General features: G+C 44.9%; 1 protein-coding gene across 12 annotated transcripts in view; it reads left to right on the forward strand.

The window, feature by feature from the left end:
- Positions 1–23,559, forward strand: part of LOC139370481 (A-kinase anchoring protein 13) — a 96,772-nt gene that overhangs the window by 61,028 nt on the left and 12,185 nt on the right. For 2 of the 12 annotated variants that reach the window (XM_071109985.1, XM_071110003.1), the window contains exons 9-23: positions 2,420–2,507; positions 7,639–7,763; positions 9,629–10,005; positions 10,722–10,778; positions 11,560–11,619; positions 12,667–12,835; positions 13,022–13,121; positions 14,548–14,658; positions 16,753–16,795; positions 16,918–17,032; positions 18,908–19,040; positions 22,189–22,256; positions 22,535–22,598; positions 22,988–23,141; positions 23,386–23,498. In XM_071109985.1, coding sequence (XP_070966086.1) covers positions 2,420–2,507; positions 7,639–7,763; positions 9,629–10,005; positions 10,722–10,778; positions 11,560–11,619; positions 12,667–12,835; positions 13,022–13,121; positions 14,548–14,658; positions 16,753–16,795; positions 16,918–17,032; positions 18,908–19,040; positions 22,189–22,256; positions 22,535–22,598; positions 22,988–23,141; positions 23,386–23,498 — 1,777 coding nt within the window. The remainder of the gene's footprint in view (positions 1–2,419; positions 2,508–7,638; positions 7,764–9,628; positions 10,006–10,721; positions 10,779–11,559; positions 11,620–12,666; positions 12,836–13,021; positions 13,122–14,547; positions 14,659–16,752; positions 16,796–16,917; positions 17,033–18,907; positions 19,041–22,188; positions 22,257–22,534; positions 22,599–22,987; positions 23,142–23,385; positions 23,499–23,559) is intronic. The other 10 variants (XM_071110043.1, XM_071110079.1, XM_071110034.1 and 7 more) reach the window with 8 other exon arrangements.

Genomic DNA, 23,559 nt, shown 5'->3' on the forward strand with positions numbered 1-23,559 from the left:
ACACACACACGCAAGCAGGCACACACACACACTTATTACAAACACACGTACATGAACACATGTACAAGGCGTGGGAGGATTGGCTCTGTAGTTGGCGACCTGATCACATGATGAGTGGTCTGCCAATGGGTGTGATGTCTGGGGATGATGATGGATGATGAGGAACAGACAGTGAGTTGTATGAATCTAATCTCTGTCCTCATGTAATCTACTCTCTGTCATTCTCAATAAACCCCTCCCTGGAGAAGTGTAATTGTTGTTGTTAGAGAAGTGAAGTTGTTGTTGGAGAAGTGAAGTTGTTGTAGTTAGAGAGGTGTAGTTGTTGTAGTTAGAGAAGTGTGGTTGTTGTAGTTACATAAGTGTAGTTGTAGTTAGAGAGGTGTAGTTGATGTAGTTGTTGTAGTTAGAGAGGTGTAGTTGTTGTAGTTAGAGAGGTGTAGTTGTTGTAGTTAGAGAGATGTTGTTGTTTTAGTTGGAGAGGTGTGGTTGTTGTAGTTAGAGAGGTGTGGTTGTTGTAGTTGGAGAGGTGTGGTTGTTGTAGTTAGAGAGGTGTGGTTGTTGTAGTTGGAGAGGTGTGGTTGTTGTAGTTAGAGAGGTGTGGTTGTTGTAGTTAGAGAGGTGTGGTTGTTGTAGTTGGAGAGGTGTAGTTGTTGTAGTTGGAGAGGTGTAGTTGTTGTAGTTGGAGAGGTGTAGTTGGAGAGGTGTAGTTGTTGTAGTTATAGAAGTGTGGTTGTTGTAGTTAAGTGTAGTTGTCATTAGAGAGGTGTAGTTGGTGTAGTTAGAGAGGTGTAGTTGTAGTTAGAGAGGTGTAGTTGGTGTAGTTAGAGAGGTGTGGTTGTTGTGGTTACCATATTGTAACTCTTGAAATCTTCTACTAATGTATTTGGGTTTTAATAAGGGTATCTACTAGAAAAAGTAATAGTTCTTCTCTGTTCAGTCTCTTTGTTTTTATCTGAGGGTTGGGTGGTGTTCTTCCTCCTCCATTCTGTTCTTACTGCCATCTGAACAGTGAACACTGATCATGAGGCGGCAGGTAGCCCAGAGGTCAGAGAGGCGAGCCAGCAACCTGAGAGTTGCCAGTTTGAATCCTGGGTCCGCCTAGATGCCATTGCCTGCTGTTGTGCCCTTGAGCAAGGCACTTAAGCCCCCACAACAACAGCTCCCTGGGTGCCCAGTGTGGCCTAGAGCCTCAGACTGCTAGTAGCTGTCAGCTGAATGTCAATCAGGCCTGATGTTTACATGTGGGCAGAATTCCTCTCCGACTCCCGGTCCAAATTCCCAGCAGCAGCACGTATGGTGAGCAGCAGTTAGAGCTCAACACAGTCAGTTCCAAACACAGAGAGAGAGAGCCTACTGAAGGCTGACTGTAGCAGACCTGGGCCCAGGGAATAGGCCAGATGTGGGCCTAGTGAGTCAGATCGAGGCACAGCCACACTGTTTATGGTCTCATTCACGTGATTAGATTCTCTCTACCTGCAGACATGTATTTTCTTCTCCTTCTATGCAAAGCTGTGCTCTGTGGTAGGTCTTCTATGTTCTGTGGTAGGTCTTCTGTGGTAGGTCTTCTGTGTTCTGTGGTAGGTCTTCTGTGTTCTGTGGTAGGTCTTCTATGTTCTGTGGTAGGTCTTCTATGTTCTGTGGTAGGTCTGCTGTGTTCTGTGGTAGGTCTGCTGTGTTCTGTGGTAGGTCTTCTGTGGTAGGTCTTCTGTGTTCTGTGGTAGGTCTTCTATGTTCTGTGGTAGGTCTTCTGTGGTAGGTCTTCTGTGTTCTGTGGTAGGTCTTCTATGTTCTGTGGTAGGTCTTCTATGTTCTGTGGTAGGTCTTCTATGTTCTGTGGTAGGTCTTCTATGTTCTGTGGTAGGTCTTCTATGTTCTGTGGTAGGTCTGCTGTGTTCTGTGGTAGGTCTTCTGTGGTAGGTCTTCTGTGTTCTGTGGTAGGTCTTCTGTGTTCTGTGGTAGGTTTTCTGTGGTAGGTCTTCTGTGTTCTGTGGTAGTTCTTCTGTGTTCTGTGGTAGGTCTTCTGTGTTCTGTGGTAGGTCTTCTGTGTTCTGTGGTAGGTTTTCTGTGTTCTGTGGTAGGTTTTCTGTGTTCTGTGGTAGGTCTTCTGTGTTCTGTGGTAGGTCTTCTGTGTTGCAAAGTAGAGGCCATCAATATTAATGTCCTGAGACTGATACTATTGTATATCTGTCTGACTGTTCTATAACACCAACCTGCCAAGACAGCATGGTTGAGAATACTAGGAATTCTTCCCAGATTCTTAGGTTTTTGAAAATAGAAAGTACTTAGAAAACCTGTGGTTGGTGTATATTCAGTAGTCATTTTGTTTCTCCACCAAAAAAATATGCTTACCGCTACTTTACTAAAGACATCTGTTGTATAAGTTCGGTCTTGTTGATCCCAAAATTATTTTTGTTTCTAGATCCACAGAGAGAAGGAGACATTCTACCCTGCCCAGCCCTGCACTGATCCTACATTACAGGTGAAGACTACCATAACAGAATCCACAGGTAAGTCAAAATACCCTAAAAGGGTTCTTTGGCTTTCTCAATGGGAGCACCCTCTGAAGAACCATTTTCTGTTCTAGGTCCTTGTGGTTCCAGGTAGAACCCTTTTGGGTTCCATTTGAACCCTTTCCACGGAGTATTCTACATGGAACCAAAAAGGGTTCCTCTTCAGAATAATTTGTATTGACCAATCCCAGGCAGTTTATTTCTGCCAGGCAGTCAGTTATCATACAGGTTATATGAGATAGAGAAGAGCAGAAATGAAGATTGGGAGGGTTGTCAGGGGTATGGAGGTCCTTGCTTGGATCATGGAAGAGCACATGTCAGAATATAATTTGATTTCTGGAAGATCTCAGTTGGAAAGACCAGGTTGTAACTTAATTTCAGAGGATTGAGATGTACTGTAGAGAAGAGAGCAGCTCTCTGTAAGAGTAGTGAAAGGCTTAAAATGGCAAGGTCATTGATTCAGATAAGATGGGGATGGCATGGACCTGCTTTCATCTGAACTTCTATCCCTACTGTACCATGTGTCCCCATAGTATCAATCAACGTATCTCGTACCTGTAATCAAATCAAATCAAATCAAATCAAATTTTATTTGTCACATACACATGGTTAGCAGATGTTAATGCGAGTGTAGCGAAATGCTTGTGCTTCTAGTTCCGACAATGCAGTAATAACAAGTAATCTAACTAACAATTCCAAAACTACTGTCTTGTACACAGTGTAAGGGGATAAAGAATATGTACATAAGGATATATGAATGAGTGATGGTACAGAGCAGCATAGGCAAGATACAGTAGATGGTATCGGGTACAGTATGTACAAATGAGATGAGTATGTAAACAAAGTGGCATAGTATAGTATAAAGTGGCTAGTGATACATGTATTACATAAGGATACCGTCGATGATATAGAGTACAGTATATACGTATGCGTATGAGATGAATAATGTAGGGTAAGTAACATTTATATAAGGTAGCATTGTTTAAAGTGGCTAGTGATATATTTACATCATTTCCCATCAATTCCCATTATTAAAGTGGCTGGAGTTGAGTCAGTGTCAGTGTGTTGGCAGCAGCCACTCAGTGTTAGTGGTGGCTGTTTAACAGTCTGATGGCCTTGAGATAGAAGCTGTTTTTCAGTCTCTCGGTCCCAGCTTTGATGCACCTGTACTGACCTCGCCTTCTGGATGATAGCGGGGTGAACAGGCAGTGGCTCGGGTGGTTGATGTCCTTGATGATCTTTATGGCCTTCCTGTGACATCGGGTGGTGTAGGTGTCCTGGAGGGCAGGTAGTTTGCCCCCGGTGATGCGTTGTGCAGACCTCACTACCCTCTGGAGAGCCTTACGGTTGAGGGCGGTGCAGTTGCCATACCAGGCGGTGATACAGCCCGCCAGGATGCTCTCGATTGTGCATCTGTAGAAGTTTGTGAGTGCTTTTGGTGACAAGCCGAATTTCTTCAGCCTCCTGAGGTTGAAGAGGCGCTGCTGCGCCTTCTTCACGATGCTGTCTGTGTGAGTGGACCAATTCAGTTTGTCTGTGATGTGTATGCCGAGGAACTTAAAACTTGCTACCCTCTCCACTACTGTTCCATCGATGTGGATAGGGGGGTGTTCCCTCTGCTGTTTCCTGAAGTCCACAATCATCTCCTTAGTTTTGTTGACGTTGAGTGTGAGGTTGTTTTCCTGACACCACACTCCGAGGGCCCTCACCTCCTCCCTGTAGGCCGTCTCATCGTTGTTGGTAATCAAGCCTACCACTGTTGTGTCGTCCGCAAACTTGATGATTGAGTTGGAGGCGTGCGTGGCCACGCAGTCGTGGGTGAACAGGGAGTACAGGAGAGGGCTCAGAACGCAACCTTGTGGGGCCCCAGTGTTGAGGATCAGCGGGGAGGAGATGTTGTTGCCTACCCTCACCACCTGGGGGCGGCCCGTCAGGAAGTCCAGTACCCAGTTGCACAGGGCGGGGTCGAGACCCAGGTTAACCTGTAGACTAGGTTAGCATGTTGTGCAACCCTACCACCTTTGATGTCTGAAGAAGATAGTGTTCACATCTGTGCAGAGATCAGTTGGAAGAAAATACCTTATGTCATAGGAATTAGACTATCGTTCACATCTGTGCAGAGATCAGTTGGAAGAAAATACCTTATGTCATAGGAATTAGACTAGCGTTCACATCTGTGCAGAGATCAGTTGGAAGAAAATACCTTATGTCATAGGAATTAGACTAGCGTTCACATCTGTGCAGAGATCAGTTGGAAGAAAATACCTTATGTCATAGGAATTAGACTAGCGTTCACATCTGTGCAGAGATCAGTTGCCATCATAGCTTTAAAAGGTATCCATACCACTGCATTGTCCTTAGCATCTCTGTATCTTTGTCCCCTCCCTTTGAGATGCTTCCAGTCCCATCGTTCTGGTTGCTAGGCCAAACAATGACAAAACAGCAACCCACTCAAACAATAAAATCCTTCTTGTTAAAATAAAAAAAGAGTTTATCATTTTTTCGGCATCTGACGTCATCAACATCATACCCAAGAGGATCGCAATTATCAATGCAACGCAGCTCGTTTTTCTTCCTGATCATGTGAAAGGAAGACATGGGAAAAATGTTAAAGATTCCAGCCACCCAAGCCATAGACTGTTCTCTCTGCTGCCGCACAGCAAGCAGTACTGGTGCATCAAGTCCGACACCAACAAGCCCCCTGAACAGCTTCTATCCCTAACTTAATAGCTAACAAAATGGCTACATGGACAATCTGAGTTGGCCCTATTCTTCACTGTCTTTATGCAGTCAAACTCCATGTGACTGTTTAGTCCCGGTAATTAGGCTTCTCCAAGCTCTGATGCTGCTGAGGGTCATTAGTAGCCTACCAAACTTGCTAACTGCCTGGTACTCAGCACTCTATTGTCCCTCTAATCACTCTAACATCAATGCAAATCTAATCAAAAATCTAATCAAACACTTCATGAGAGCCCATGAGCTCATGTTGCACAAGGTTTCTGTAGGCTGTGCAATTGCGTGAGAAAACAGTGATGGCCTCTACTAAAAAGAGGAAGATCCCATCAGCTTTCTATAGGCTATGCTTACTACCTTTATTTCTCAACTTTCCTAATATTAAGCACATTGCTTCTCTTTACAACAGGAGTATAGCCTACCTGGCATGAAAATTAACCACAGGAAAAGCGTCCTCCATTCGCTATTTAAGTGCATAGATTACATTTATGTTTCCGCTGCCCCGGTTCCGATACAGGTGAATGATAATGGTCCATTCTAAATCATAACAAAATGTCACACATATATTATTTAGTATATGTAAGACAAGGTTAAATCAAGAATAGTCTGATGGGTGACAATATTAGCCTATCAATTGTGAATTATATATTATCACGTATGAATGATGCCCAGCATAAGAAACAATGCCTTTTTTTGGGACTTTTTCCAGTCATAGCCACACACCTCATGTAGCCTAGCCCATAGGCCTATACATTTTGATACGGTTTGTATCTAAAGTAACTAAAGTGGCCAAATAACTTCTTAAAATGAAGCACATTTAATCTGTTTACAAGGGTTGTAGAGCCTAACTGGCATGTATAAGCAGCACGTGAGTTAAGTTTGGGGAAGATCATTTTCACCATTAAAATGCACTTTAATAATAAAAGCATTACATGAATAATCACATTTTTGGTCACTTTTGATAATGGTGTTTTCCCACTAATGGAACATTTGTGCTTACAGCCTACTGCCGTGTGCACATTGCTGCGCTTATAATGTGAAGAAATAGTTTATATAGTTTATATAGTTTATCAATATTTTAAGCTTAACGTTCTGATCTGTTGCGTCAGCTACATTGCGTAAAAAATGTTTGGGATGCTCGTGGTTGTATTAATTTGGGATCTATCGCATCCCATAACTGTCCCAGACTATGTTTTTAATATTTATTTCTCTCAGAGAACAGAATAGGTTGATTTTTGTACTATGGGGGATAGTAGATTGACATAGGCTAGTGCTTTTGCTGTTCGTTAGGCCTACTCGTCTTGTTGGCTGATGAAAAGTAAATGTGGACAGTTCTTCCATGATCTTCAATATGCACCTCGGAATTAGATTAGGATACGCTCAGTTGCGTAACCGATGTGTCTGTCTTCACTTGTAGCCTGTGAGAAAGACATGATCACGTGACGGAGAGCCATGTGACTGAGAGGTGATTCGGAGGGCACAACGAGCGCAAAATGCATAGAGTTTTTTAGGGTGCATTATGGCCACACACAGGGGATGCCGGCATGAAATTGTAGGCATTATCAAGTGCTTGTCAAATTGTGAATGAGAGACGATTGGAGTGTTTACAGCCTGTGAAAGAACAAAGCAGAGCTCAGGCCTTTCAAGCGACATTTTTCAAATCATCATTGGAGTCTCATCATGCAGCCTTATAATGTATTAAAAATCAAAACATATAGCCCACCATTTGTAGAACAACTAAAGTTACATTAATAACTCTAAATTCAGCATATAGGAGTACCTATTTTTTATTAACCGCTCAACATAGAATAGCCACATTTCCTCAAATCATTTGGATAAAATATCCTTTCTGTTTTATTCAGCTATGTTTAATTGTATTATTTGTACTATAAAATAATGCCACGGAATTCTAAGCAAATCTTGTCTGCTTAATGAGCTAGTGTAGCCCACAGCCATATGGCTTAGCCAGATCAGGACCTAACATAAGGACAGAGTATGCTTTTCTGTTCCTCTTTCTGTTCCTTTTCTTCATATCATGTTTCTTTAGACCTGTCTAAAATAAATCATGGATTCATTGTGATGGTGTAGGCTATATTACATGGATTTATTAGACTTTTTGTAGAAATGTAGATGTTCCAAAGGACTGCGTCAGTGGCTTGTAAGGCTATGTGTGGAGGCCAGGAGATGCTAAATGTGTTTATGTTAATTGACGGTCAATTCCCGTGAGACAGACAGTTATTTGCTTGACAATCACCAGCTGATGAACATTTAGTGACCACCACAGCCCTGCACACACACACACACACACACACTGACACTCCAACACACACACAAACAAGGCAAGGCCATGGTGAGTATCGGACACTCATCTTGATACCCCTTTTCTCTCTCACAGAATTCCCTGTGTCCCCGTGCTCTGAAAGCTCTGAGAGTGTTGGGGGCTCTTTGTCGACCACTGGTGCCCTGAGAGACTCAATCAGTGATGTGGAAAGTCTGGGAGAGGACAGTGTCTTCAGAAAGGTGAGCACACTGGACTGGACCCAGACACTCGCTTTCAGTCACAATACAATGTAAGGAGAGGAGTAGGAGTCTTCATCGGCTGTGACATGATAGCATATGAGTACATTATGAGTCCGTATGAGTCAGTTCTAGAAAACAAGCATGTCATCCCTGTTGTTTTTTGGTGTTTTTGGTGATGTAGTTCCATTGATTTCCCAGCTAGTCTGTTTGTTAATGCACCTTCAGACCACAGCAGACTGGTTAGCTTCCTCTACCATGTGACATCAACAGGCTCCCATGAGCCCTCCTTCCTGGGCCAGCAAACCCCATTATGACCTCATCCCCCTCGTTTTCTCCTTTACCACCCTTCCTCCTCCACCCTTCTTTCATAGTGTACACTCAGTGGAGGGCGGGTGAGGCATAACGGCACTCCAAAGCTGTTTTTCCACTACAGCCTCGGTCCTCATTTCTTTGGTTTCAACAGGCTTTGGTTTCTCTGCACTCATGAGGTCATTTCCTCTCCGGGCATCTACTTAGCACTCAACCACACATGCACACTGTAACTTCAACTCAGTCTGTAGGCTACATGTTTTATTTCATTAGGTTTTCATGTTGGTATGTAAAAAAAAGAGTAAGTTAATGAGTCAAATGTTAGAAACGTTAACAAATGTTTTCTTCCTGAGAAGCTACACAAGTCCCCTCTAACTACTCCCAGACCAGTCTCTGCCGCTCCGCCTCCCGTCTTGAGGTTTGTCATTACGCAACAGGTTTTGAAACTTCGGGTGACCTCAGCACTTTGGACAGAGACAGGCAGGCAGTGACCACAAAAGGACCTGAGTAACATGACTCGATTCTACTAGTCTTTTCATTCCTCGAAGGCTCTTTTAAAACGATCCTTATTCCAAGTCCAATTTTCTCTAGAGCATATTTTCGAAATGTGCGTTTGTGTGTGTGTGTGCGTGACTGCGTGACTGCGTGTGATTAGTGTAGGTGTGTGTTTGTGTAGAGAGTGTTAGCTGGCTGCCTGCTTCCCTGCTGCGTGATCTCAGGCAGGCTGAGTCATTTGTTCTGGAAGTTGATTTTCCATAGCCTTCTCCTCATAAAGAGGCCTGTATGGTTATTATGCTCTGAGCCACTGCGGCCGACCGTTAGCTTAACACCCGCCCAGTGCTGGCACTGCTGGAGAATGTGAAAACTAATGATACACTCCCAATGAAGATCATCTGCAGCCTGCCTCCCTAAAGGGTGTGTGTTTCAGTTGTTATGTAACCTTTATAGGGCTGGAAAAAACTCTCTCTCCCATCAGTATGTCTCTCTCCCTGCCTTGCCCTTTCCTCTCGCCAGTCTGAAGCCCGCAGTAAGCTCAGACTAATGGCAGCTCTGGCCAGTCATCATCAGGCCTAACCTCCCAGGCCTGGCATGTGTGAGGAACAGCCTGAGAGACAATGAGACGGGACATTTTTGTTTTGACATTTAGGGACACATTTGGCATCATGCTTACCAGACTTGTTAGATTAGGTTATAATGTGCAATTCCAGCTAAAATAAGTCTGTTCCAGCAAAAAAAGTCCCCTACAGACTTTCCAAACCCTAATATATAATATACACACACACTGAAGATGATTGCGACATGTTGGTCCGTTTTATTTTTGAATGGCAATATCCTCTAAAATAAAGTTACCTTGGATGGTTTTGAAGTATGGTGTTTTTACACAGCTGCAACTTAATTTGATCACTAATTCATACCCCGTTCTCCCATGACCACCTCTCTTTGTCTTCATACTTGATGCAAAAGAAGCGCTCCCTCTTTTTTGCACCCAAATATAATGCCTTTGAGTTGTGTTGACTTTGACTCCAGTGGTTAACAGGGTCTCTCTCTGTCCCCAGGCTGTGGATGGGCCAAGGGATAGCACCAGCGGGGTGTCAGTGTCCTTCTCCTCCGTAGATGACGTGGCCAGTGTGGGTCCCCTCAGCGCCAGCTCTCAGGGCAGTGTAGGTCCCCTAAGTGTCTCCTCCCTGGGCAGCGTGGGCCCTCCTTGGGCCGGGGCGGGGGCGGTGGGAACTCGGACCAGCTGGAGCTCTGGAGACACCTGGCAGACAACAGGGAAGGGAGGAGAGGAGGAGGAGAGGAAAGACAAGCTGACAGAGGTGCCTGTATGCTCTGCCGTCATGCGCCCGTGTATCCGTTCGCTCTCTCCGTTCCGCCGGCACAGCTGGGGCCCGGGGAAGAATCCCGAAGGAGAAACAGACGTGAACCAACGCAGGTGAGTCCTCTTAGACCCAGACACTGACCTCTTACATGTACCCCACACACACTCACATAAACATACGGTACTCCCCAGGAAGGATAGCTATAGTGGTAAAACGTCATCATCTGTGTGAACCATACACCGCCAACTCCTACAGTATTCTGACTTGTCCTCAGTATGATTATATCTATTGTGGAGCCACTTGAGACTCTGGTAGCCTGGGAAGTACAGTGTACAGAGATGAGACTAGGACAGAGACTGGCTCCCAGAGGAGTGGTCCTCATACGGCCTCGTGTGTGTGTGTGTGTGTGTGTGTGTGTGTGTGTGTGTGTGTGTGTGTGTGTGTGTGTTCTGTGCATGTCCCTCAGAGGGCCTGTGTACAGTATAGTCAGCTTGGAGGCTCCTCTGTGTAAGTGGACTTTGTGGGAAAGGCCTGGTCCCAGTCAAAGGTTAAACACTGACCTCTGACCTCCTTCAACAGCTGCGCGAGCTGTTTGCGAAGTACTGTACCATCACTCCTCTGACATCACTCATTCTGCTCAATGTTTCAGTCTGCGACACTGAGACACTATCCAGAGGCTTGACTTGAATAGCCTTTGTTTTTATTGCTACAAATTCCTTCTCGCTCATTTTCACCCATTTGGTCATGTATTGTACTGTCAGTGCTCCCATCTCTCTCTGTCCATCCCACCTCTCCTGTCTTCTGATCATCTCTCCATTCATCTTCTCAGTTCGTTGCGAAGTCAAGGGGAGGGGAAGCCTCGAAAGCCAACGTTTCATAGGAGAAGGTACCATAGTGTTATTTCTCAATGTTTCCATTCTGACTCTCCCTGATGTGTTGCAATTACGGGAAGAAAATGCTAAACCTACTTTTACCTCTATCACACATATGCTATGGAAAAGTCATTTCTAAAACAGAGAGTACTGTCAGATTATGTCTGGAGAGAGTGGAAACCAAGCAAAAAGGTTTTTCCCCCCAATAAAATACTTTATCAAACCACTCCCAATGGGGGAAAAGAAGCCTACCGTTTACTGCAGTGGGCTAAATCATTGTCATTGTAAATAAGAATTTGTTCTTAACTGACTTGCCTAGTTAAATAAATCAAATCAAATAATTAATCAGGGTCACAGAGTTTTTCTTGGTAGTCTTTAAACAAATCTACTTTGAAACAAAAGTATACACCTCATACACATGGTTGTGGGCTTAAAAGGAAGACACCTTTACCATGTCAGATATAGAGTTGAAATATATTCCATTTTGAGTTTGCATCCCAATATTATACTTTATATACATCACAGAAGACTGAAATATAACAAAACCGTTTGCCATAGAAGAAACACCAGATTTCTTGTGTAAAAAAAGAAAATAATGTTTATTAATGATGAAATAATGAACAATATTAATAACATCCAACTGCAAGATTAATCATTAACCCACCACTTTCACCTTTGACCCCCCCCCCCCCCCCCCCCCCCCCCCCACCCTGTAATAACGGCACCCTGTTTCTCCCTTTGTCCACCCATCTCTCATGTCCCTCTCCATCCCTCTCCCTGGCATCTCCCTGTCAGTATGAGCTGGTGTCCCTCCAACATCCCCCCTCCTCACCCGGAACAGATTGATAGCAGAAGGTATGCCATCACTGTGTGTCAACTAACTGGGAGAGAAATAAAGATGGAAAGAATGCACTGACAGTATAGGAGGATTAACAAGATGAGAGATACAAAAGAGACGGGAGCCCCTGCATGTTCTGTGCTCTGTGCGGGATGTACTGTATCTGGCTTGGTGTGTGTCACTGCTGCTTTCACTGTGGTCTCTTTGTCTTTGTCACTTTGTTGGTCGGTCGTGGTCGACCTCAGGGATGCAGTCACTTCTCTTCTGCCTCTCTCGCTCTGGCTCACTCTCAGAGACAAGGAAGCTAGAATTTAGAGAGGAAGCATCAAGCATCTTTAGAACAATCATATTTTACTGCTACACTGCTGGTTAACTATGGCAAAGCTTAAAACAACCAATATAAGCATCGTCATCAGTGAGCCGTACATGTGAGTTATGGTTTTAGTTCAGTTACCTCGCTTGGCAGCTTCAGTGAGAGGACCAATCATCACAGTCGGGAACGAGGTGCTAGTTTTTTTGTACACCAATACTGAATGCTGATTTCTTATACATTCATGATCTCAAGTGTGTTATTTGATAGCTGTTATTTAACATGAATTGTTCTGTTGTCTTAAATGTTCTACACTTTTTAATCAACTAAACTAAAGGTTGCCAACCTGAAATTGAAGCTTTGGGGGGGTGGGGGGGAAATATTTATTATACTTCAGATATTTGCCCTTTATATTATGTTTAGGTTTGCATGTATGTGTTCCTTCCTGTTTGTGCTGGTGTTCATTTATTCCTCTTTGGCTATACATGCTTTCCTTCCTTCCTCCCATCACCTCCTCACTGCCGCCCTGCAGGGATCTAGTTCAGTGTCTACATGTGCATGTACTTGTGCGCTACACTTGTCTGGTTTCAGTTTTGAACCAGCTGATTGATCATCTGCTTGGAGCACGAGGATCTGCTGGGTGTGAATTCACTGCCTGCCTGTGGTTTAAACATCTCTCGGGGCGTTAGTATCTATTGTCCCGACGCAAAATGCTTTCAGTAACTCACACAGTTTTGTTGTGTTGTGGCTGCAGTTACAGTTTGGAGGGCCTGGCTGGAGAGGAGGATGCTGGGAAGGCTTCCGCCGACGTGGGGAGCGCTGGACGTGTGACCCGCCTGGACAGTGAGGAGAGAGGTTCACTTCTGTCCCTAACAGAGGAGCAGGAGTCAGACCTCGGCGACTGCAGCAGCCTCGACAGCCAGGTATGTGTCCAGGCTTATCTTTACCATAGGGGTCCTGTGTCTTGCTTGCGCAAAGACTTGCGCAATCGCCGAATCTTTGCAACTTCCCGTGTAGAGTGGCTCTCTGTATGCACAGTAGTTGAGTGAAATTGTGTTTTATTTGATTGCAGACAGCTCACTGATCACTCTCTCTCTCCTCTATTTCAGCTATCAGGGAATGTTCTGCCTGTGAGACGTCCCCTCATACCTCACCAAGCGCTCACCAAGTCGGTGTCCATGCTGGCCATCAGTCACAGAGACCTGGACGGTGAGGCTCACTCTAACACGTTAGCACTTTCTCTGGGTTCCCCTCTACAGCACACATGTCAAACTCATTCCACGGAGGGCCTTGGTGTATGCGAGTGTTTCGCTCCACCCTTGTACTTAAGGTCACTGATTAGTAAGGAACTCCCCTCACCTTGTACTGAAGTGGGCTACATTAGTGTCACAGTGTTTCTTGGTAGTCTTACAGAAATCTACTTAGAAACAAAAGTATACACCTCACACACATGGTTATGGGCTTAAAAAAAGATGTTGAAATGGATTCAGTTTTGAGTTTGAATCGCAATATTACACTTTATATACATCGCAGAAGACTGAAATATGACATAGAAACACAGGATTTTCAGTGTTAAAAAAACAAAGTTTATTAATGATACAATTATGGAAAATATGAATAACGTTCCACCCATGAGGCCACTAGAGGGCGAGTTGGTCATGTGACTGCAGGAAAGGGAAACATTTTTAAACCTGCAGACCCTGCCCTCCGTGGAATGAGTTTGACCCCCCTGCCCTACAGCCTTCTCTCTGTCTGTGGTGGCATGGTGGCACAAAAGGCCAGGCCTCTATCTATCCAACAATCAAGTCTCCTGTCACCTGCAGTTTCCAACCTCATCCTTCAGGTCCATTTTCCCTCTCTACCTCTGCTGTTCATTTTCCAGACAGTTGACAGGGACAGCATCCAATCAGGTGGCTAGTTCACTCTCTCAATTCCAATCTCCTCTGGGGCTAACAGAGGCTACTGTTACAGCTTCTCCTCACTATCACTGGGGGCGGGGATTTCTCCCTTCTCTGGTTTCCCTGTCCCTTTGTGTGGGGTGTCACTCATTCAATCACTTGGTAGGGAATGAGGTCAAGTCTGTGTAGGGCTCATTTGATCACTTGGTAGGGAATGAGGTCAAGTCTGTGTAGGGCTCATTTGATCACTTGGAAGGGAATGAGGTCAAGTCTGTGTAGGGCTCATTTGATCACTTGGAAGGGAATGAGGTCAAGTCTGTGTAGGGCTCATTTGATCACTTGGAAGGGAATGAGGTCAAGTCTGTGTAGGGCTCATTTGATCACTTGGAAGGGAATGAGGTCAAGTCTGTGTAGGGCTCATTTGATCACTTGGTAGGGAATGAGGTCAAGTCTGTGTAGGGCTCATTTGATCACTTGGAAGGGAATGAGGTCAAGTCTGTGTAGGGCTCATTTGATCACTTGGAAGGGAATGAGGTCAAGTCTGTGTAGGGCTCATTTGATCACTTGGAAGGGAATGAGGTCAAGTCTGTGTAGGGCTCATTTGATCACTTGGAAGGGAATGAGGTCAAGTCTGTGTAGGGCTCATTTGATCACTTGGAAGGCATTGAGGTTCGGCCCAGGTTCTTGTGCTCATTTAATGCGTGATTTGATGTCTTTTGTACCCTTGAACTGGATAGCGAGCGGACGGACTCGACCAAAGAGACGCATCTCCTTCTCCTTCAGCATCCCCAAATCTAGAACATTCTTTTCTATTGGCTCTTCCTCCAGTGATGAGGAGGAGGTTGTGAGTAAGTACTGTACAGCTCCCAGAATGCCCTGAGTGCCCACCTAGCCCCTGGCTGCTTCCTGTGTAGTGTGCCTCTTCTTCTGCCCGTGTCACTAAACGGACGTCACATCCCGCTAAACTCTAAATCCAACCCTAATCTCTGTTTGGTCCCCTCCCCTTAACAGGGTCAATGTCTCTGAAGTTGTAGACAAGTCATTTGGTTTGAGAGAAATTCAACATGTACATAGCTTTGTTTTCAAAGAAGTAGGTTCTCATCTGCAGTCACCAAAACTGAACAGGTGATCAGATATGCACTGGTAATGAAAGTCGATTTAGTGAAAATTCAAGCAGTGTTTCTGAATAGAATAAGAAAATTGCTTCCACATAGACTATTAGGTCTTGTAAATGGGGCGAGTCTGACCAGTGCACTAATTGTGTCTGTTAAGTTATTGTGCTCTATGTTATTTTCTGACTATGGCTTCATCTATTTTATGAAAGCAATGCCTACAGCTTAGTTCTGAAAATCTTGGTTACCAAGACCAGGACGGAAGAAGAATGAAAAGATTATGCCAAACCATGTCCATGTTTTTCATTTCAGTCTAATTCAAAATAAATAAATACAAATCCGCCAAGATGTTCACATATTTATTAAATGTTCATGAAACAGTCAAGGACAAGATTGACTCTTTTGTCCTTTTAAGAGCGTTGTATTTCTGAACGATTTGTACCCGGCTGAAAACCTAGCAACATGCGCAGGCTCAATGAGGTCTTTATATGAATAAATACTGCAGCTTCAGAGTAAAAAGCCCTCTGCAGTCCAGTCAGCCATCTGGAATCATCATCCTCATCATTATTCATCATTCAGCCCTTAATGAATATCTGCAAGAGACACCCATGACCACAGAATCTATTTCCCACTATTGGTATCGAACGGAGGCTAAAGAATCAGCGTTCTCCTAGCACAGATTTCCCCAGGTCCCCAAGTAACCCTTTTCCTATTGTATTTGACATGGCTGCCACGCATATTATGTCCCTCCTGTGAGTTTTCCACATATTTCTTCCCCTTTTTCTTTCCATCACTTCTATTTATTCCCTCTAGTCTCCATTCTTTGAAATCCACATAAACACATTTCAAAGTGTTCCTTTTGGGCTTCACAGCTGCTAAAAAGGATTGAGTTTCCTTTAGGAAATTTCACTGCTGCTTTCACACTCCTTTGAGCCTCGTAAGAACGGCTTGTATATTATTTTGGGGGCGAACGATAGGAAGAAAATCCCTGGCCGGGCCGTTACTGGGGGATGACGTTTCAGAGGGCTTTCGCGGCTCTAGTGTTTCAGAGCTGCAGCTTAAGAGCTGTAAGAGATGTTGCATGGCAGTTTTTGAAAATGTCTCTGTGTTTGTCACGTGATGTGTGCCTTATTGAGCTTTGCTGGAGGACTGTGTTTGTCACGTGATGTGTGCCTTATTGAGCTTTGCTGGAGGACTGTGTTTGTCACGTGATGTGTGCCTTATTGAGCTTTGCTGGAGGACTGTGTTTGTCACATGATGTGTGCCTTATTGAGCTTTGCTGGAGGACTGTGTTTGTCACGTGATGTGTGCCTTATTGAGCTTTGCTGGAGGACTGTGTTTGTCACGTGATGTGTGCCTTATTGAGCTTTGCTGGAGGACTGTGTTTTGCCCCTAGTAACCTTCTTTATTACTGGCCGCCCATGACTACTACTGTAAATATATGCTGTCTATTGTTCACATTCGGTAGTGTATGTATTTTTTGGGGGGCTTGATGTTAATTGGCTATGTCCTTAACCATATTACCCAGTGTGCAATTCCACATGTAACCCGTCCTACCAAGTACCCACTGGTTCAGTTGGATGTTTGTACAAACGTGTTATGTGATATCACCTCTGCTTGGAAATGTCTTGTAATGATTATGTAATATGTCATTTATACATGTACTGAACCACAATTCTGATAAAAAAAATATGACAAGCCTGTTTCATGGTTATATACTGTAAGTCTATGATTTTATACAGAGGAATTCCAGTCTGTAATTTCAACATGTTATTTCAACATGCTTCCATTGGTCCAGCTCATCACCCCCTCTCTCTATTTCTACCGTAGGAATGGGATCCTACTCCAGCACCTCTGGATCACTAGAGTACAGGTACGACAGAGGCTTTCTTTTCAATGGGGCCTTTCTTACAATGTGTACTCTGATTGCTATTTCTCCAGCAGAACAAGTGTAAATGGCCGTATGTTCAGTGCATTTTTCCTTGTCTGGTTCAGCATCTCTGAGGAGGACCCGGGCCCCCTGCGGAGTTACACTGAGGGGAGACAAGGGACCAAGGTCAGCCGCACTTTCAGTTACCTCAAGAGCAAAATGAGTACTAAGAAGAACAAGGTGAGTCTGTCCATTCAGCATTTCCTCCTCCTCCTGCTTCTCTTCCTTTCCTCCTCCATTTCCTCCTCTCCTCCTCCTCCTGCTTCTCTTCCTTTCCTCCTCCATTTCCTCCTCTCCTCCTCCTCCTGCTTCTCTTCCTTTCCTCCTCCTCCATTTCCTCCTCTCCTCCACTTCCTGCACTAGCAGAGCACAGAGCCTGGCTCAGAATTGTATGTGAGAGGATAAATCAAGTTGTATTGGTTAATTGAATTGAAGAAGCCCCAGTAGTACATTTTCACTCTGACCCTAGCGCTATTGTTCCCTCTTGGTCTTTCTGACGTTAAATCAAATGGATTATTAGATGTTCAAAGGCTTCTCAATACATACAGTTCTATGGATACATTTATACAGAGTACATGTATTCAGAAGGGATTTACAGTATATTTCTGTTAGGTAAGTGTATCCGTCTGTGAGGTGTGAGTAGCAGAGCGAGGCGCCTGTTCTGCACGCAGTAGGGAAGTCAAACAGGAAACAGAGGCATGCTGTGGTCTTTCTCAAAAATCTGTCTGTATGGCATCACTGCTTCTGCGAAAACAAACCGCTCTCTTAGACTTAATTCTACCATGTTTCCTGATAACATTACAGTAAAAAACAGTCACGCCCATACCATGCATCAACACAGTTCTCATGTGATTTTATTTCCCTGTGATTGTATCCCCAAAAAATACATTTTATTTCCATTAAGACTTGTTCATACTTGAAAGTATGTACATTGTACATACTGTAGAAATATTTGCTGAGATTGCGAGCCAGAGGCCGGAAGCTGCAGTGGGGCTGCTGTGTAACAGAGACGGCAGAATACAGCAGTGCAGAGGCACAGATCCTCCCTCCACCACCCCCCTCATCCTACACATGGTATCTCACTTCCTCCTGGTGGGCTGATGGCTGGCGTCATGGGAACGCCAGTGTTCTGTCTGTAGAGGCTGTAGCGCCTTTTGTTCCAGACCAGCGAACAGACAGACTGTTACTGTAATGTTGTGTAGACGTCTCCTGGCACACGGTCGCTCCCTGAAGCTGAGGGCTGAGGCAGGACAGGATGAGGTAGGGGATATTGGTCATTTGGGACTTCTGGGAAGAAACCGGGAGTTGTTAGTCACCATAATGTACTTAGTCACTAACTACTGCATGTCGAAGGTGTGCCTCGCACTTTCCCAATGTCACTTTTTACTGTATTTGTTTATCATATCTATTAGTTTATTTCTATGACGTCGAACGGTGCAGGGTTTTCGTTGGCCGCCTGTGACTTGTGTCTTGATGAGAAGGGGAAGAAGTGTCTCCAGCCTCGTTGTTTAGAGTTGACTAGTGCCTGGCTCACGGCTCAGACGGGAACACATCATGCATGATACACTGTCTTCTCACCACACATTCTTCCCTCTTTCAGGAGAATTGATTTTAGAATCTTATTTAGGTTGAATCAGAATCATAGGATATTGGTTGTTTCCTGTACCCATCATGAATTAGTGTCTATCTGTACAATACACCCGATAGTGTGTTTTCTGTCAGCCCGGTGTATTGTATGTGGTTACGTTGATATACTGTAATCGTTTGTCGGAATTAAGTTTCTGTTTGTGAATGAGACTTCTAGATAGAAAATACGGAAATATTAGGAATGGGTTTTTGAGACTGCCAAAACACATGCCGTTTTGACTAGTGGTCAATGATGTCAGCATACTTCCTCAGTATATCTTTGTGCAAGTGACTCATGCATCACGTCTTTGGATAACTATTATCCAAGCGTGAGATCTATTTGTAAGACCTTGATTGCTTAACTCCCGAAAGCATCACTGTGCTTTGATTCAGATAATTGATGGCGTTTTGTCTTTGTATCTCTAACAGGAGAAGGAGAAAGACTCCAAGGAGAAGAAGACCCTGAACGGCCATCTCTTCAGCTCTGTGAACCCTGCCCCCTCCTCAAACTGCCACCAGTGCAACAAACCCATCAACACTAAAGAAGCCTTCCTCTGTACCAGTAAGACACCCCCTCCTCTTCTGTAAACCACTTCCTCCTCCTCCTCTTCTTCTTCCTCCTCCTCCTCAACCAGCCCACGTCAGGTGTTATGAGAGACCAGACTCCACAGTACACAACGTATTCATTTTGTTCCAGGGTAAGAGACACTGCTCTAGTTTTATTAACCCCTCAAAACCCCTATTTCTTCACACGGTGGTTATATAGGCTTATGGTTATATAGGTGCTGCTCTGGACAATTACCTTGGGTTTCTACCTGTAGGTTTTCAGGGGCCCAAGCTGTGTTTGCAGTCATTGTGTAATGTCTGGTGATGGAACGTCCTACTTTGGCTCCAAGCCATGTGATAAAATGGGGACTGCTTACTATATTCAGTTCCCTGAAACGGCCTAGTCAGCTTGTCTAGTTGAGAAAGTCCATACTAAGCAAAACACAGGAAATCCTACACGCCGAGGGTCTGTCTGAGGAGAACTTAAGAGGATGTTGTTTATTTTGGGGCCAACAGAAGTGGACGTATAGAACCTCTCTGTCACGGCAGTATGTACATTCCTGCCACCATCTTTGTATGGACAGCAGCTTGCATTAGAACAGCAGAGCCTAGTTCCCAAGCCTAGTTCTCAAACTATTTTGTTTGTTGCCAGTCTGTCTGAAGTGTGATGGACTGGGTGGGTCTGTCCCAGTGAAGAGGGGGTGGGTGGTTAGATGGAACCAGGGACAGGGGACGGATGTGGCCCCCGGCCCAGCTAGTCCCCTCAGTCTTTCACTGGGTTGCATCACCCTGCCCCTGACACAGCTGGGAGAAGTCAGCTCTGCTCTTACAGCTCGGTTCTGTCTCTCTGCACTTTGCTGTGTGGTGACGAACATCCTGTCTGTCTGTCTGTCTGTCTGTCTGTCTGTCTCTCTGTCTGTCTGTCTGTCTGTCTGTCTCACACACACTAGCGGAGGATCCTGTACTGTAAACCCTAAGTTAGGTTTACGTGGCACATTTCTCAGAAGTGACTTAGTTTTAGACATGCAGTGTTTCACAGCATTGCAGCCCACATAGGGTTTGACGAGCACGGACCTAGATTTGAAACAAGCCCTTAGTTTTGACAATTGACCTAGTTATTCAGAGGTACCTTGATCAGTGACTGATCCTCGCCTCTATCTCCTAGCTAGAAAGTCAAATAGGGCTTTGTGGAGAGTGAGGGAGTTTTGTCTGAAATATAAACAAATAGAGTTTATTCTAATGGACACCTGCCTCCTCTCTCTGTTCTCTCAGCTTAACTTTGAGAGATTCAGTCTGTCAGGATCTGTGTTTGACACACAATCAAAACAACTCCCACAAGCTGGCCACGGAAAAATTTAAGGGCACACACCCTGTTGCACAACACAATCCCCTCTCACTGTTTAGAACCTCCATCTGGGAGAGCGCAACAGCCTGTTCATTGTTGTCTTCCTTCCCTTCTGTTCCCTCCCTGAAATGTTGTTGTTGTGTTTGTTGGATGGGCTGGAGGTGCAGAGGAACTCTTTGAACTCAATGGCCTTTTCATACTCCACATTAATCCCGGATTCTTCTGTTAGTCATTGTGTTGCTTTTATGTGGTTAGATGAGCTGTTTTTTGATGGCGCCTGCATTTTCTCAGCGTTTTCAGATTAGAGTTTCCTGTTTCTATAGTTTAGGGCGGTTCAAAGAAGCAGTGTTGATTTGGTATGATTCAGTCACGTGATGCAAGTGAAACCACGCTGTGTTGATTTGGTATGAGTCACGTGATACGAAGCAGTGTTGATTTGGTATGAGTCACGTGATACAAAGCTGTGTTGATTTGGTATGAGTCACGTGATGCAGGTGAACGAAGCTGTGTTGATTTGGTATGAGTCACATGATGCAGGTGAACGAAGCTGTGTTGATTTGGTATGAGTCACGTGATGCAGGTGAACGAAGCTGTGTTAATTTGGTATGAGTCACGTGATGCAGGTGAACGAAGCTGTGTTGACTTGGTATGAGTCACGTGATGCAGGTGAAACGAAGCTCTGTTGACTTGGTATGAGTCACGTGATGCAGGTGAAACGAAGCTGTGTTGATTTGGTATTGGTCACGTGATGCAGGTGAAACGAAGCTGTGTTGATTTGGTATTGGTCACGTGATGCAGGTGAAACGAAGCAGTGTTGACTTGGTATGAGTCACGTGATGCAGGTGAAACAAAGCTGTGTTGACTTGGTATGAGTCACGTGATGCAGGTGTAACGAAGCTGTGTTGACTTGGTATGAGTCACGTGATGCAGGTGAAACAAAGCTGTGTTGACTTGGTATGAGTCACGTGATGCAGGTGAAACAAAGCTGTGTTGACTTGGTATGAGTCACGCGATGCAGGTGAAACAAAGCTGTGTTGACTTGGTATGAGTCACGCGATGCAGGTGAAACGAAGTTGTGTTGACTTGGTATGAGTCACGCAATGCAGGTGAAACGAAGCTGTGTTGACTTGGTATGAGTCACGCGATGCAGGTGAAACAAAGCTGTGTTGACTTGGTATGAGTCACGCGATGCAGGTGAAACAAAGCTGTGTTGACTTGGTATGAGTCACGCGATGCAGGTGAAACGAAGCTGTGTTGACTTGGTATGAGTCACGCGATGCAGGTGAAACAAAGCTGTGTTGACTTGGTATGAGTCACGCGATGCAGGTGAAACAAAGCTGTGTTGACTTGGTATTGGTCACGCGATGCAGGTGAAACGAAGCTGTGTTGACTTGGTATGAGTCACGCGATGCAGGTGAAACAAAGCTGTGTTGACTTGGTATGAGTCACGCGATGCAGGTGAAACGAAGCTGTGTTGACTTGGTATGAGTCACGCGATGCAGGTGAAACAAAGCTGTGTTGACTTGGTATGAGTCACGTGATGCAGGTGAAACGAAGCTGTGTTGACTTGGTATGAGTCACGCGATGTAGGTGAAACAAAGCTGTGTTGACTTGGTATGAGTCACGCGATGCAGGTGAAACGAAGCTGTGTTGACTTGGTATGAGTCACGCGATGCAGTTATAAGGTTGTATTTTTTCTACTTACATTAGAATCACAGTATTCTGTCCTGTGAGATGAGTGGAGGCTTTTTCTGCAGTGTTTGACCGATTGTTTGACCAACTGTTTGTCCTAATGTTGTTTTTCTTCTGATCGTTTCAGACTGCAATGCACAGGTCCATAAGGGCTGCAGAGACAGTCTTCCTGTGTGTGTCCAGGTCAAAATGAAGGTAACGTTTGGCTCTGCTCTGTCTGTAATGCATCTCAACTCACATCTACAATGCGTCTTCACTCACACACACACAGGAACAGAATGTGCCTGCCCTGTTGGAGCTAGAAACACAAGCATTTCGCTACACCCGCAATAACATCTGCTAAACATGCGCATGTGACCAATGCGATTTGATTTGATCAGTCTCTGTCTAACGTGTGAATGAATGGGTACAGGCTTGTTATTGGCATTGATTTAGCGTAATACGTGATACTGCATTTCCGTTGTGTTTTTCAGCAGCAGAAGCAGCAGACCGTGGTAGATTCTGCGTCCGTGTCCGGAGTCATGTTGAGAAGTAAATGTAATACATACTTCTCTGTCCACTAATTCCATGTCTGTCTTTCTGATCAAACCTGTGTCCATGTCTGTGATCTGGCTGCTGAGGGGAGGACGGCTCACAATAATGGCCGGAATGTGGTTAATGGAACGGTATCAAACGTGTGGTTTTCATGTGTTTGATACCATTCCATTCAGTCCATTACGAGCCGTCCTCCCTTCAGCAGCCTCCACTGATTCTCAAGTACTGCATGTATGTATTCTCAAGTACTCCATGTATGTATTCTCAACTACTGCATGTATATTTGTAAGTACAGTACATTTGTGACCATGTGCAGTAGGCTGCCTGTGCATTTATGTGCACCCACACCTCTACGAAATATAATATATACTCATTTCTGTGTCTGTGATCAGCCACGTCGGCGGCGTCTCGGGAGCGTCCGTGGTCTGCCATCTTGCCCCCTGACGACCAGGCCATGGTCATGGTGGCGCCGGTGGTGCCTCGCAGGAATACCAGCATCCTCTCCAGCAACCTGTCCAAGAGCATCTCCATCAGCAACATCGCAGGGTGAGACACAACACCACTAAACCAGCAACCAGCTCACCATCGCCCCCTTCACATACTCGGCTTGTACATTCTCATGCCGACGCGCTCATTAACACTACTGGACCTGTTCTATCACAAGTGTCGTGTCTAATGCATTGTACTGCAATTGTGCAGCTGGAGTGTGTAAGGGACTTATGTTTTCACTCTCTTAGCCCCTCCTTCACTAACTCTGTTTCTCTCTCACCCCGTCTGTCTGTCCATGCAGGCCATTGATGGACGAGATGCCTCTGAAGGGCCTGAAGTACCTGTCCCAGTCCACAGACTCACTACACAAGATCTCCAAGGTCAACGAGTCCACTGAGTCTCTCACCGATGAAGGTCAGTTACCCTGAGAGACCCCAAGTCACAGAGCCTGTATTGTCTAATCATGTTCCCCAAG

This window comes from Oncorhynchus clarkii, chromosome 2 (genome assembly GCF_045791955.1).
Source record: "Oncorhynchus clarkii lewisi isolate Uvic-CL-2024 chromosome 2, UVic_Ocla_1.0, whole genome shotgun sequence".
In the NCBI taxonomy this organism is placed as follows: Eukaryota; Metazoa; Chordata; class Actinopteri; order Salmoniformes; family Salmonidae; genus Oncorhynchus; species Oncorhynchus clarkii.